The 12,467-nt window shown below is 50.5% G+C and overlaps 1 protein-coding gene across 1 annotated transcript; it reads right to left on the minus strand.

Moving 5' to 3' along the window:
• Positions 1-3,666: 3,666 nt before the first annotated feature.
• Positions 3,667-12,446, minus strand: LOC120063439 (palmitoyltransferase ZDHHC19-like). The gene is made up of 8 exons (XM_039013812.1): positions 12,087-12,446; positions 11,835-11,956; positions 8,348-8,487; positions 7,213-7,394; positions 7,013-7,115; positions 6,683-6,774; positions 5,579-5,898; positions 3,667-5,350 (listed from the first exon to the last, which is right to left on the minus strand). Exons 1-8 carry the CDS (start codon positions 12,209-12,211, stop codon positions 5,280-5,282), a joined length of 1,155 nt encoding a protein of 384 aa, XP_038869740.1. The 5' UTR covers positions 12,212-12,446; the 3' UTR covers positions 3,667-5,279.
• Between the last annotated feature and the right edge of the window lie 21 nt (positions 12,447-12,467).

Below are 12,467 nucleotides of genomic sequence, written 5' to 3' on the forward strand. Positions count from 1 at the left end.
GGTGAAAGCGTTCCACAGGGATGCTGGATCATGTTGACTCCAATGCTTCTCGCAGTTGTGTCAAGTTGGCTGGATAACCTTTGGGTGGTGGACCATTCTTGATACACAACTGTTGAGTGTGAAAAACCCAGCAGTGTTGCAGTTCTTGACACAAACCGGTGCACCTGGCACCTACTACCACACCCTGTTCAAAGGCACTTAAATATTTTGTCTTGCTCATTCACCCTCTGAATGGCACACATACACAATCCATGTCTCAATTGTCTCAAGGCTTTAAAATCCCTCTTTAACCTGTCTCCTCCCCTTCATCTACACTGATTTGAAGTGGATGTAACAAGTGACAATCAATTTGGGACCAAAACTTTCATTTGGATTCACCTGGTCATGGAAAGAGCAGGTGTACTTAATGTTTTGTACAGTCAGTGTATATACATACACAGAAACACACATTTCCCACACAAAATGCACAGACAAGCATCGATCAATACATGCACACAGGCAGAGCAGCCTCACATGTATACACAACTCACAGTACACATGAACACTTGGTGGTGAAACTCATCTAGAGTTGAGTGTTAACATGCCTTGTGACTAACCTAAAACCAGTTTTCCTCTAGAGCCGTTTGTTTCACACACAAACAGTCGTTTACTCTGCCTGCACCCGCCCCCCTCCCCAATGGTGGACCAATGACAACTCTGCCACCGCAACCAGCCAGTCAATAGAAAGCCGGGAAGTCGCTAATGACGCACACTTTGTTAGAAGATGACTGGAGAGCCTTAAACAAGCACATCCCAGTAAGGGGGGGGGCACAAAACAAACTTTATTAAACCATTAAACTGGAGAAGAGATGAGATGAGAGACAGTAGAACACTAGTGAAACAACGACTGAATTCAATCAATTGAAGAATAAATATTGGACGTCAGATGTTTGACACATCCTGCAAAACGCCAAAACAATTGGCTACACTCAGGACTTAACTGTACTGTTTTTGATTGAAGCCTAAAGATGATCCAGTGAGCCCTCCCCCATTTCAAGCATCATGGTACGGACCACTGTGTAGGTAGGATGCAAGGGTAAGAGGAACATACCATGGTGTAGGTGGGCCCCTTTTTATGTAGACTGGCGGAGGGACACTGTGTTTTCGTTTATTTTCTGTTCAAAACAGTCCGAAATGGGAGCAGGAAAAAAAACTGTAGTATTTAATTTGTTTTTTCAAATGTCTTAAATAGCAATATGCTGCATAAATAGAGAGTGTGTTTTCATCCAGACAGCTGTCTGCATCCCAAAACGTCCCCTATTCCCTATATAGTGCACTACTTGTGACCATAGGTCTATGGGTCCTATATAGAGCCCTATGGGTCCTGGTCACAAGTAGTGCACTACATAGGGAATAGGGGGCCTTTTGGGACACAGACTTTCTCTGTGGAGATGGCATTGGAGTGAGGGAGGGAAGAAGTGATGGGAGGGAGGGGAGGGAGGAAATAGGGGTGGGATGGGAGGGTGGGGGTATTTAATATGGAAAATATTTCAAATTAAACTCAGCGACTGGCGAGTAAAACCTGTCTTGATTTTTTTATGCTGTCATGTTATGTTGTGTATTGATATTGTATCTTAATACCTTTATCTCTGTTTGACCACGTTTTCACCTGACGACAGTTTCACAACTTAGGATTGTCAAAGAAATCTGAGACTCATGGGTTCAGATACTGTAGTATCCAGTCCACTGTCCATCCAGAGTCACACATACTTCCCTCTAGTGGTGGGAAGAAATACACTGTAATTCACCTCCACACTGCCCTGAGGGTCCCCTCTAAAACACACTGTAATTCACCTCAACACTGCCCTGAGGGTCCCTCTAAAACACACTGTAATTCACCTCAACATTGCCCTGAGGGTCCCTCTAAAACACACTGTAATTCACCTCAATACTGCCCTGAGGGTCCCTCTAAAACACACTGTAATTCACCTCAACACTGCCCTGAGTGTCCCTCTAAAACACACTGTAATTCACCTCAATACTGCCCTGAGGGTCCCTCTAAAACACACTGTAATTCACCTCAATCCTGTCCTGAGCGTCCATCTAAAACACACTGTAATTCACCTCAATCCTGCCCTGAGGGTCCCTCTAAAACACACTGTAATTCACCTCAATCCTGCCCTGAGGGTCCCTCTAAAACACACTGTAATTCACCTCAACACTGCCCTGAGGGTCCCACACTCTCATGTATTATAGAGGAGATCTGAACTGGAGTTTAAGGCAAGGATTCAATCCGATCACGCTTTGTCAGCTATGCACCATTTGAAGGTAATTTCTGATTGATGTTACATATGCAGCGTTTACTGTGAATGCGGTGTCCAGCGAATATTGACGTTAAGGAATGGGAAGGGGGATGGGAGGCAGGAGGTAGGGAGAGAAGAGGTATCAAGACAGAGGGAGATGGAAGGGAGGGAGTGAGACAGAGGGAAGGGAGGAGGGAGAGAGACAGAGGGAGATGGAAGGGAGGAGGGAGAGAGACAGAGGGAGATGGAAGGGAGGAGAGAGATGGAAGGGAGGAGGGAGATGGAAGGGATAAGGGAGCTGGAAGGGAGGAGGGAGAGAGACAGAGGGAGATGGAAGGGAGGAGGGAGAGAGACAGAGGGAGCTGGAAGGGAGGAGGGAGAGAGACAGAGTGAGATGGAAGGGATAGAGAGAGAGAGACAGAGGGAGATGGGAGGGAGAAGGGAGGAGGGAGATGGAAGGGAGGAGGGAGAGAGACAGAGTGAGATGGAAGGGATAGAGAGAGAGAGACAGAGGGAGATGGGAGGGAGAAGGGAGGAGGGAGATGGAAGGGAGGAGGGAGAGGGGGAGAAGAGGAGGGGGGGGAGGGAGAGAAGAGAGGGGGAGAGGAGGAAGTGGAGAGAGTATGGAGGGAGGAAAGGATTGGGGGCACGAGGGAAGGAGGGAGAGGAGGGGGGGAGGAGGAGGGAGCGAGGAGAGGAGGAGGAGGGAGCGAGGAGTGGGGGAGGAGGAGGGAGCGAGGAGTGGGGGAGGAGGAGGGAGCGAGGAAAGGGGGGAAGGAGAGGGGGAGGAGGAGGGAGCAGGGAGAGGGGGGAAGGAAGGGGAGAGGAGGATACTGTGTATTGAAAGTGACCAGAGCAGTTCCTAGAGTTCTGTCCAGCTGTATTGAGATACAGAGTAGCCTTCTCCCTCATTCAAATAGACACATCATATATCAGATCACTACTTCAAATATGTAAATATTTAAAATATGACTCTCGAAAAGAGAGGACACTTTATCTGGGAAATAAGAAAAATGTCTCTCTCCTTTGCTGAATGGTTTCAAAAGAAAGAACCAAGTGATTTTCAAGTGAATTTGTTCTGAATAGATTAGCCAGGGGTTTGAATACCGTGTTGTACAAGAAGAGCTGTAGTTTTCCCTGCCTCAAAAGACCTGGACAAACACAGAATTTGTTCACTCAAACACACACAGAGAGCAGAAGAAATGAGATATCAACGTGTCATGATCAATGTGACGATCAATGTGATGATGAATGTGATGATGAAACGAAGTTGGACCTTGTTGAGAAAAAAATATTCATTTATTTTTTACAAACAGCAGAGGATCTCCTACTTCTTTGGTGCTCAGCCCCTCCCCCCTCTTCACACTCAGCCCCTCCCCCTCTGGTGTTGGTTATGGTGTTGAGGTGGTCCAGGCCTGGGGCTGGTGTAGGTTATGGTGTGGTGTTGAGGTGGTCCAGGCCTGGGGCTGGTGTAGGTTATGGTGTGGTGTTGAGGTGGTCCAGGCCTGGGGCTGGTGTAGGTTATGGTGTTGAGGTGGTCCAGGCCTGGGGCTGGTGTTGGTTATGGTGTGGTGTTGAGGTGGTCCAGGCCTGGGTCTGGTGTAGGTTATGGTGTTGAGGTGGTCCAGGCCTGGGGCTGGTGTAGGTTATGGTGTGGTGTTGAGGTGGTCCAGGCCTGGGGCTGGTTATGGTGTTGAGGTGGTCCAGGCCTGGGGCTGGTTATGGTGTTGAGGTGGTCCAGGCCTGGGGCTGGTGTTGGTGTTGAGGTGGTCCAGGCCTGGGGCTGGTTATGGTGTTGAGGTGGTCCAGGCCTGGGGCTGGTGTTGGTTATGGTGTGGTGTTGAGGTGGTCCAGGCCTGGGGCTGGTGTAGGTTATGGTGTTGAGGTGGTCCAGGCCTGGGGCTGGTGTAGGTTATGGTGTGGTGTTGAGGTGGTCCAGGCCTGGGGCTGGTGTTGGTTATGGTGTTGAGGTGGTCCAGGCCTGGGGCTGGTGTTGGTGGTGTGGTGTTGAGGTGGTCCAGGCCTGGGGCTGGTGTAGGTTATGGTGTGGTGTTGAGGTGGTCCAGGCCTGGGGCTGGTGTTGGTTATGATGTTGAGGTGGTCCAGACCTGGGGCTGGTGTTGGTTATGGTGTGGTGTTGAGGTGGTCCAGGCCTGGGGCTGGTGTAGGTTATGGTGTTGAGGTGGTCCAGGCCTGGGGCTGGTGTAGGTTATGGTGTGGTGTTGAGGTGGTCCAGGCCTGGGGCTGGTGTTGGTTATGGTGTTGAGGTGGTCCAGGCCTGGGGCTGGTGTTGGTGGTGTGGTGTTGAGGTGGTCCAGGCCTGGGGCTGGTGTAGGTTATGGTGTGGTGTTGAGGTGGTCCAGGCCTGGGGCTGGTGTTGGTTATGATGTTGAGGTGGTCCAGACCTGGGGCTGGTGTTGGTGGTGTGGTGTTGAGGTGGTCCGGGCCTGGGGCTGGTGTTGGTTATGGTGTGGTGTTGAGGTGGTCCAGGCCTGGGGCTGGTTATGGTGTTGAGGTGGTCCAGACCTGGGGCTGGTGTTGGTTATGGTGTTGAGGTGGTCCAGGCCTAGGGATGGTGTTGGTTATGGTGTGGTGTTGAGGTGGTCCAGGCCTGGGGCTGGTGTAGGTTATGGTGTTGAGGTGGTCCAGGCCTGGGGCTGGTGTTGGTTATGGTGTGGTGTTGAGGTGGTCCAGGCCTGGGGCTGGTATAGGTTATGGTGTTGAGGTGGTCCAGGCCTGGGGCTGGTGTAGGTTATGGTGTTGAGGTGGTCCAGACCTGGGGCTGGTTATGGTGTTGAGGTGGTCCAGACCTGGGGCTGGTGTTGGTTATGGTGTTGAGGTGGTCCAGACCTGGGGCTGGTGTTGGTTATGGTGTTGAGGTGGTCCAGACCTGGGGCTGGTGTTGGTTATGGTGTGGTTTTGAGGTGGTCCAGGCCTAGGGCTGGTGTTGGTGTTGTGGTTGTCTACACAGCTCCCTCTGGTGGTCAGGATGTAAAGCTACTTTGCTGCTCTGATCAGAACTCCATTCCGTTCCTGGTCCAAGTCCTCATCACCAGCAGCCAACATATCTGTGAGTATGATTCAGAATCAAATAAAGAGTTTTACAAGTGGACTAGGAATACCACTCTATGATGGAAATATGTTGTGATGTTTACAGCATTTTTGTTGATGTTCTGGTAACCTAGCAGCAGGTCCATCACCATTCATAGCACACAAATAGAAAACAGAAGCTGAATGAAAGAACCCAAACCAGTCAGTCACTAGAGGACTTGCCCAGTTCTGAACCTGTACCTCACCTGGGATCTCCACAGCAGAGCTCTGTGAGGGCTTGTTGTTGTCGCTGTGTTTGTCTGTTGTCACACAGCCGGCTGGTACTACTTCCCTGTAGCAGCAGCGACAGCCTCTCCCTTCCTTCAGACTGTCTAGACTCGGTGTGCTGTGCTTGAAACGGCCTGGGCTGGCTGGGCCTACCGCCACCTTGTGATGTTTACAAGTATTACAACAGGGGACTGAGCTGCAGCTGTACAAACAATGGTCCTCCTGATGGAGAAGGGTTAGACTGCTCCTGTCCCCCTCAGTGTCTCCTCTTCTGCTGGGCTTCACAGCCCCCAGATACCTGGACAACAACAGCAACAACAGGTTATCACTATCAGTGGAGGATTCACCCCCAGAAACCTGGACAACAACAGGTTATCACTATCAGTGGAGGATTCACCCCCAGAAACCTGGACAACAACAGGTTATCACTATCAGTGGAGGATTCACCCCCAGAAACCTGGACAACAACAGGTTATCACTATCAGTGGAGGATTCACCCCCAGAAACCTGGACAACAACAGGTTATCACTATCAGTGGAGGATTCACCCCCAGAAACCTGGACAACAACAGGTTATCACTATCAGTGGAGGATTCACCCCCAGAAACCTGGACAACAACAGGTTATCACTATCAGTGGAGGATTCACCCCCAGAAACCTGGACAACAACAGGTTATCACTATCAGTGGAGGATTCACCCCCAGAAACCTGGACAACAACAGGTTATCACTATCAGTGGAGGATTCACCCCCAGAAACCTGGACAACAACAGGTTATCACTATCAGTGGAGGATTCACCCCCAGAAACCTGGACAACAACAGGTTATCACTATCAGTGGAGGATTCACCCCCAGAAACCTGGACAACAACAGGTTATCACTATCGGTTCAGGATTCACCCCCAGAAACCTGGTGATGTACCTGTTTGTATTAGTGATGTACCTGTTTGTATTAGTGATGTACCTGTTTGTATTAGTGATGTACCTGTTTGTATTAGTGATGTAGTGATGTACCTGTTTGTATTAGTGATGTACCTGTTTGTATTAGTGATGTACCTGTTTGTATTAGTGATGTAGTGATGTACCTGGGTCCAGTCGGGGAACAGAGGACGTGGGTCCAGTTCTTCCAGCAGCCCTGATCAAATGGGTTCTTATCATCAGGCTCAAAGTAGGGCTCCTACAGAGGAGAGAGAAAGAGAGGGATAGACAGAGAGATTGAGAGAGGGAGAGATGGGCCACCAGATTATAATACATCCTCAGTCAAAAGAATGATACTCCAATTAGTGTGTGTGTGTGTGTGTGTGTGTGTGTGTGTGTGTGTGTGTGTGTGTGTGTGTGTGTGTGTGTGTGTGTGTGTGTGTGTGTGTGTGTGTGTGTGTGTGTGTGTGTGTGTGTGAGAGAGTGTAGTGACTTACTATAGTAGAGGATGGCTCCCCCTTGGAGATCAGCTTGATGTTGCTGATGAGTATAACCAAGACCAAGAGCACACAGGCCAGGCTGGTAACCATGACGACCACACTGGTCAGTTAATGTTAAGGTTTAAAGAGAATAGTATGCGTACACTTTGGGACTGTGACCCAGGTGTGTGTGTGTGTGTGTGTGTGTGTGTGGATACGTGGTGGCGTGGGGCAGGCTGAAGGGCTGGTGCAGGGTGAGGAGGGTGAGGAAGAGATAGAACAGAGAGGAGGAGAGGACCAGGAGCAGGTATGACGTCAGCAGCAGGAGGAAGAGCAGGAACACACGGTAGTTACGTCTCCCCACGCAGTTATTCAGCCACTCACAGTGGTGGTCGAACCGCTGTGTAACACAAACGCACACACACAGACACACAGACACAGACACACACACACAGAAAAGACACACATAACATGTGCAAACAGATCTGATAATGGGGAGGTGGAGGTAGATAATGATAATGAACATGGGGGGGTAGATAATGATAATGAACAGGGGGAGGTAGATAATGAACAGGGGGAGGTAGATAATGATAATGAACAGGGGGAGGTAGATAATGATAATGAACAGGGGGAGGTAGATAATGATAATGAACAAGGGGAGGTAGATAATGATAATGAACAGGGGGAGGTAGATAATGATAATGAACAGGGGGAGGTAGATAATGATAATGAACAGGGGGATGTAGATAATGATAATGAACAGGGGGAGGTACATAATGATCATGAACAGGGGGAGGTAGATAATGAACAGGGGGAGGTAGATAATGATAATGAACAGGGGGAGGTAGATAATACACAGGGGGATGTAGATAATGATAATGAACAGGGGAAGGTAGATAATACACAGGGGGATGTAGATAATGATAATGAACAGGGGGAGGTAGATAATACACAGGGGGAGGTAGATAATGATAATGAACAGGGGGAGGTAGATAATACACAGGGGGAGGTAGATAATGATCATGAACAGGGGGAGGTAGATAATACATGGGGGGAGGTAGATAATGATAATGAACAGGGGGAGGTAGATAATGATAATGAACAGGGGGAGGTAGATAATGATAATGAGCAGGGGTAGGTAGATAAAGATAAAGAACAGGGGGAGGTAGATAATGAACAGAGGGAGAAAGGTAGATAATTAACAGGGTGAGGTAGGTAATGATAATGAAGAGGGAGGTAGGTAATGATAATGAACAGGGGGAGGTAGATTAAGAGAAAGCCATTTTGATGACACTTTCCTGAATTGTGGTTCCAGTCTGATATGTTTGCTACACTCATTTCAGTACAACTTACGTCCACACAGGCATTGCAGCGACGGCAGTGCCATGCAGCAGGGGGAAGGTAGATCTCACACCTACTGCACCAGTCCATATCATACCTCTGACCATTCACTATCACATAGGCCACCTCTGCTGTGCCTGGCCATGGGGGGCCTGAGAGAGAGGAAAGAGAGGGAGTGAAGTGGAAGAAGAGAGAGAGAGAGAGAGGCTTTATAAACATTGCTCCTTCATGGTAACTTCTGGATAAAAATGTAGCGACTTTAAAGGAGAATCTGGAGCAGGACTTGACTCAACAACTGTGCAGCTCAGATACAGATGTAGGATCTTAATTTGACCAGTTTCTCACAGCAGGAAAATAATCCTGCAGCAACAGGAAATTAATTATTATGTGGATTGTAATTAATGGACATTCATGTAGGGGTTGATCATTTTTTTGTTAGGGTGTAACCGGTGTGAAATGGCTAGCTTGTTAGCGATGCGTGCTAGTGGTATTTCAATCGCTTGCGTCACTCGCCCTGAGACCTTGAAGTAGTTGTTTCCCTTGCTCTGCATTGCTGCAGCTTTTATGGAGCGATAGGTAATGATGCTTCGAGGGTGACTGTTGTCAATGTGTGCCAAGGGTCCCTGGTTCAAGCCCAGGTTGGGGAGAGGTGTAACGGCTGTCAATGTCGTTCTCCTCCTCAGACGAGGAGGAGCATGGATCGGACCAAGATGCGGATTGGTAAGTGTTCATTATTTAATGGCAAACCAACAAACACTACAAATTAACAAAATAACAAACGTGACTAACCTGCAACAGTCCTGTGTGGCCCAAACGCTGACACAGGAACAAACACCCACAAACCACCAGTGAAACCCTGGCTGCCTTAGTATGACTCTCAATCAGAGACAAACGACACACACCTGTCTCTGATTGAGAATCATACCAGGCCGAACACAAAACCCCACATAGAAATAGAAACCTAGACTAACCCACCCAATTCACGCCCTGACCAACTAAAACAAATACATAACAAAGGAAAACAGGTCAGGAACGTGACAGAACCCCCCCCTTAAGGTGCGAACTCCGGGCGCACCAGCACAAAGTCTAGGGGAGGGTCTGGGTGGGCGTCTGTCCACGGTGGCGGCTCTGGCGCTGGTCGTGGTCCCCACCCCACCATAGTCAACCCCCGCTTCCGTGGCCTCCTCCCAATATTCACCCTCCATGTCAATCCCGCTATTCCAAAAGGCAGTAACAGACTGAGGGGTAGCAGTTGACTGAGGGGCAGCACCAGGATAAGGGGCAGCACCAGGATAAGGGGCAGCACCAGGATAAGGGGCAGCACCAGGATAAGGGGCAGCACCAGGATAAGGGGCAGCTCCGGACTGAGTGGCAGCTCCGGACTGAGTGGCAGCTCCGGACTGAGTGGCAGCTCATGACTGAGTGGCAGCTCATGACTGTAGGGCAGCTCATGACTGTAGGGCAGCTCATGACTGTAGGGCAGCTCATGACTGTAGGGCAGCTCATGACTGAGTGGCAGCTCATGACTGAGTGGCAGCTCCGGACTGAGTGGCAGCTCATGACTGTAGGGCAGCTCATGACTGTAGGGCAGCTCATGACTGTAGGGCAGCTCATGACTGTAGGGCAGCTCATGACTGGAGGGCAGCTCATGACTGGAGGGCAGCTCATGACTGTAGGGCAGCTCATGACTGTAGGGCAGCTCATGACTGTAGGGCAGCTCATGACTGGAGGGCAGCTCATGACTGGAGGGCAGCTCATGACTGAAGGGCAGCTCATGACTGAAGGGCAGTTCTGGCAGCTCCTGACTGGCTGGCGGATCTGGCAGCTCCTGACTGGCTGGCGGGTCTGGCAGCTCCTGACTGGCTGGCGTCTCTGGCAGCTCCTGACTGGCTGGCGTCTCTGGCAGCTCCTGACTGGCTGGCGTCTCTGGCAGCTCCTGACTGACGGACGGCTCTAGCGGCTCCTGACTGACGGACGGCTCTAATGGCTCGGGACAGACGGGCGGCTCTGAAGGCTCGTGGCAGACGGATGGCTCAGATGGCGCTGGGCAGACGGATGGCTCAGACGGCGCTGGGCAGACGGATGGCTCAGACGGCGCTGGGCAGACGGATGGCTCAGACGGCGCTGGGCAGACGGATGGCTCAGACGGCGCTGGGCAGACGGATGGCTCAGATGGTGCTGGGCAGGCAGGCAGTTCAGACGGCGCTGGACAGACGAGCAGTGCAGGCGGCGTTGGGCAGACGGCCGACTCTGACCTGCTGAGGCGCACAGTAGGCCTGGTGCGTGGTACCGGAACTGGAGGCACTGAGCTGGAGACACGCACCATAGGGAGAGTGCGTGGAGGAGGAACAGGGCTCTGGAAACGCACTGGAAGCCTGGTGCGTGGAGTAGGCACTGGTGGTACTGAGCTGGGGTGGGAAGGTGGCGCCGGATATGCCGGACCGTGAAGGAGGACACGCGCTCTTGAGCACCAAGCCTCCCCAACCTTACCAGGTTGAATGGTCCCCGTAGCCCTGCCAGTGCGGCGAGGTGGAATAACCCGCACTGGGCTATGCAGGCGAACCGGGGACACCACCTGTAAGGCTGGTGCCATGTACGCCGGCCCGAGGAGACGTACTGGAGGCCAGATACGTTGGGCCGGCTTCATGGCATCCGGCTCGATGCCCAACCTAGCCCTACCAGTGCGGCAAGGTGGAATAGCCCGCACTGGGCTAAGCACGCGTACTGGGGACACCGTGCGCTTTACCGCATAACACGGTGTCTGACCAGTACGACGCCCTCTCACTCCACGGTAAGCCCGGGGAGTTGGCTCAGGTAACCAACCCGGCTTCGCCACACTCCCCTTTAGCCCCCCCCCAAGAAATTTTTGGGTGAGCCTCTCGGGCTTCCAGCCGCTCTGCCTTGCCTTAGCCTCATACAACCTCCTCTCCGCTTTCGCTGCCTCCAGCTCCGCTTTGGGACGGCGATATTCCCCTGGCTGAGTCCAGGGTCCTTTGCCGTCCAGGATCTCCTCCCATGTCCATTCCTCTTCTCTCCATTGCTTTTGTTCTTGCCGTCCTTCTCCAATCCGCTTGGTCCTGGTTTGGTGGGTGTTTCTGTAACGGCTGTCAATGTCGTTCTCCTCCTCAGACGAGGAGGAGAACGACATTGACAGCCGTTACAAGAGGAGAGGGACAGAAGCTGCGTTGTTACAAGTGCAAATCAAGTCTGACATTCTAAAGTGGGAATTACAAACTTTCGAAGCCTTTTTAAAACTCGATTGCATTAAACGTTTGCATTTCAGCTGCACAGGAAAATTCTCTGCAACAACAAATGATTCAAATGAAGAGAGCAGATCTGTACCACCTGTGCCATAATGATACAGACCTCTTGGTATAGGAAGTAGCCTAGTTGCTTACTTTTTAATAACTCTTGAAAGGAATATCACAGCTCCCTGAGATGTCATCTAGATATATTTAATAATACTATTATAATGCTGTTGTTAACATGATAATATTACCTTGGTGGAGAATGCCAGGATCCATGAAACTTGACACCAGGAAAGTTACCACGGTCCCAGTTAGTAACATTGCAGAGGCCACAGGATAGGCCACTGAAACATGAGTAGCCAACCAAGCGCACCTGGCAAGGACAGGGAATGGAGTCAACTGTCAAGTCATCCTCGCAGAAAACTACAGGTGGAATGGGTTTTGATTGAATGTGACATTTAGGGACAACCTAATATAAGGAGAATATTAGCTTGTAAACTTACGGGAAAGTGATGTACAGCACGCTTATTACGAAACCCATGCAGGCAGTAAAACTCGGCCCGAGACCACGCACAATCCAGTGCGGCCGTCTCTTCTTCTTGCGCGGCTTCTCGTTGTCCGAGTCCATATGCCTTCTAAACTTCCAATTTATGTTAGTTTCTAGCTAACATTAAAAACACTTTTCGGAAAAAAATATGTCTTCTTTACTCTTTCATCTAAAAATGCTTTATTTTCTTTGAGCTACAATGACTGTAGTTCTGTCCAGCTTTCCACTTCCTCACGATAGAGGACCCCGGTTATGCTGTCATGGAAACCATATATGAGAGAACGCGCTCAAGCCCCTGACCACTCGTGATAGGACGTGTTTGCTTAGAAAATACTTG

This window comes from Salvelinus namaycush, chromosome 18 (assembly GCF_016432855.1).
Source record: "Salvelinus namaycush isolate Seneca chromosome 18, SaNama_1.0, whole genome shotgun sequence".
NCBI classification, from domain to species: domain Eukaryota; kingdom Metazoa; phylum Chordata; class Actinopteri; order Salmoniformes; family Salmonidae; genus Salvelinus; species Salvelinus namaycush.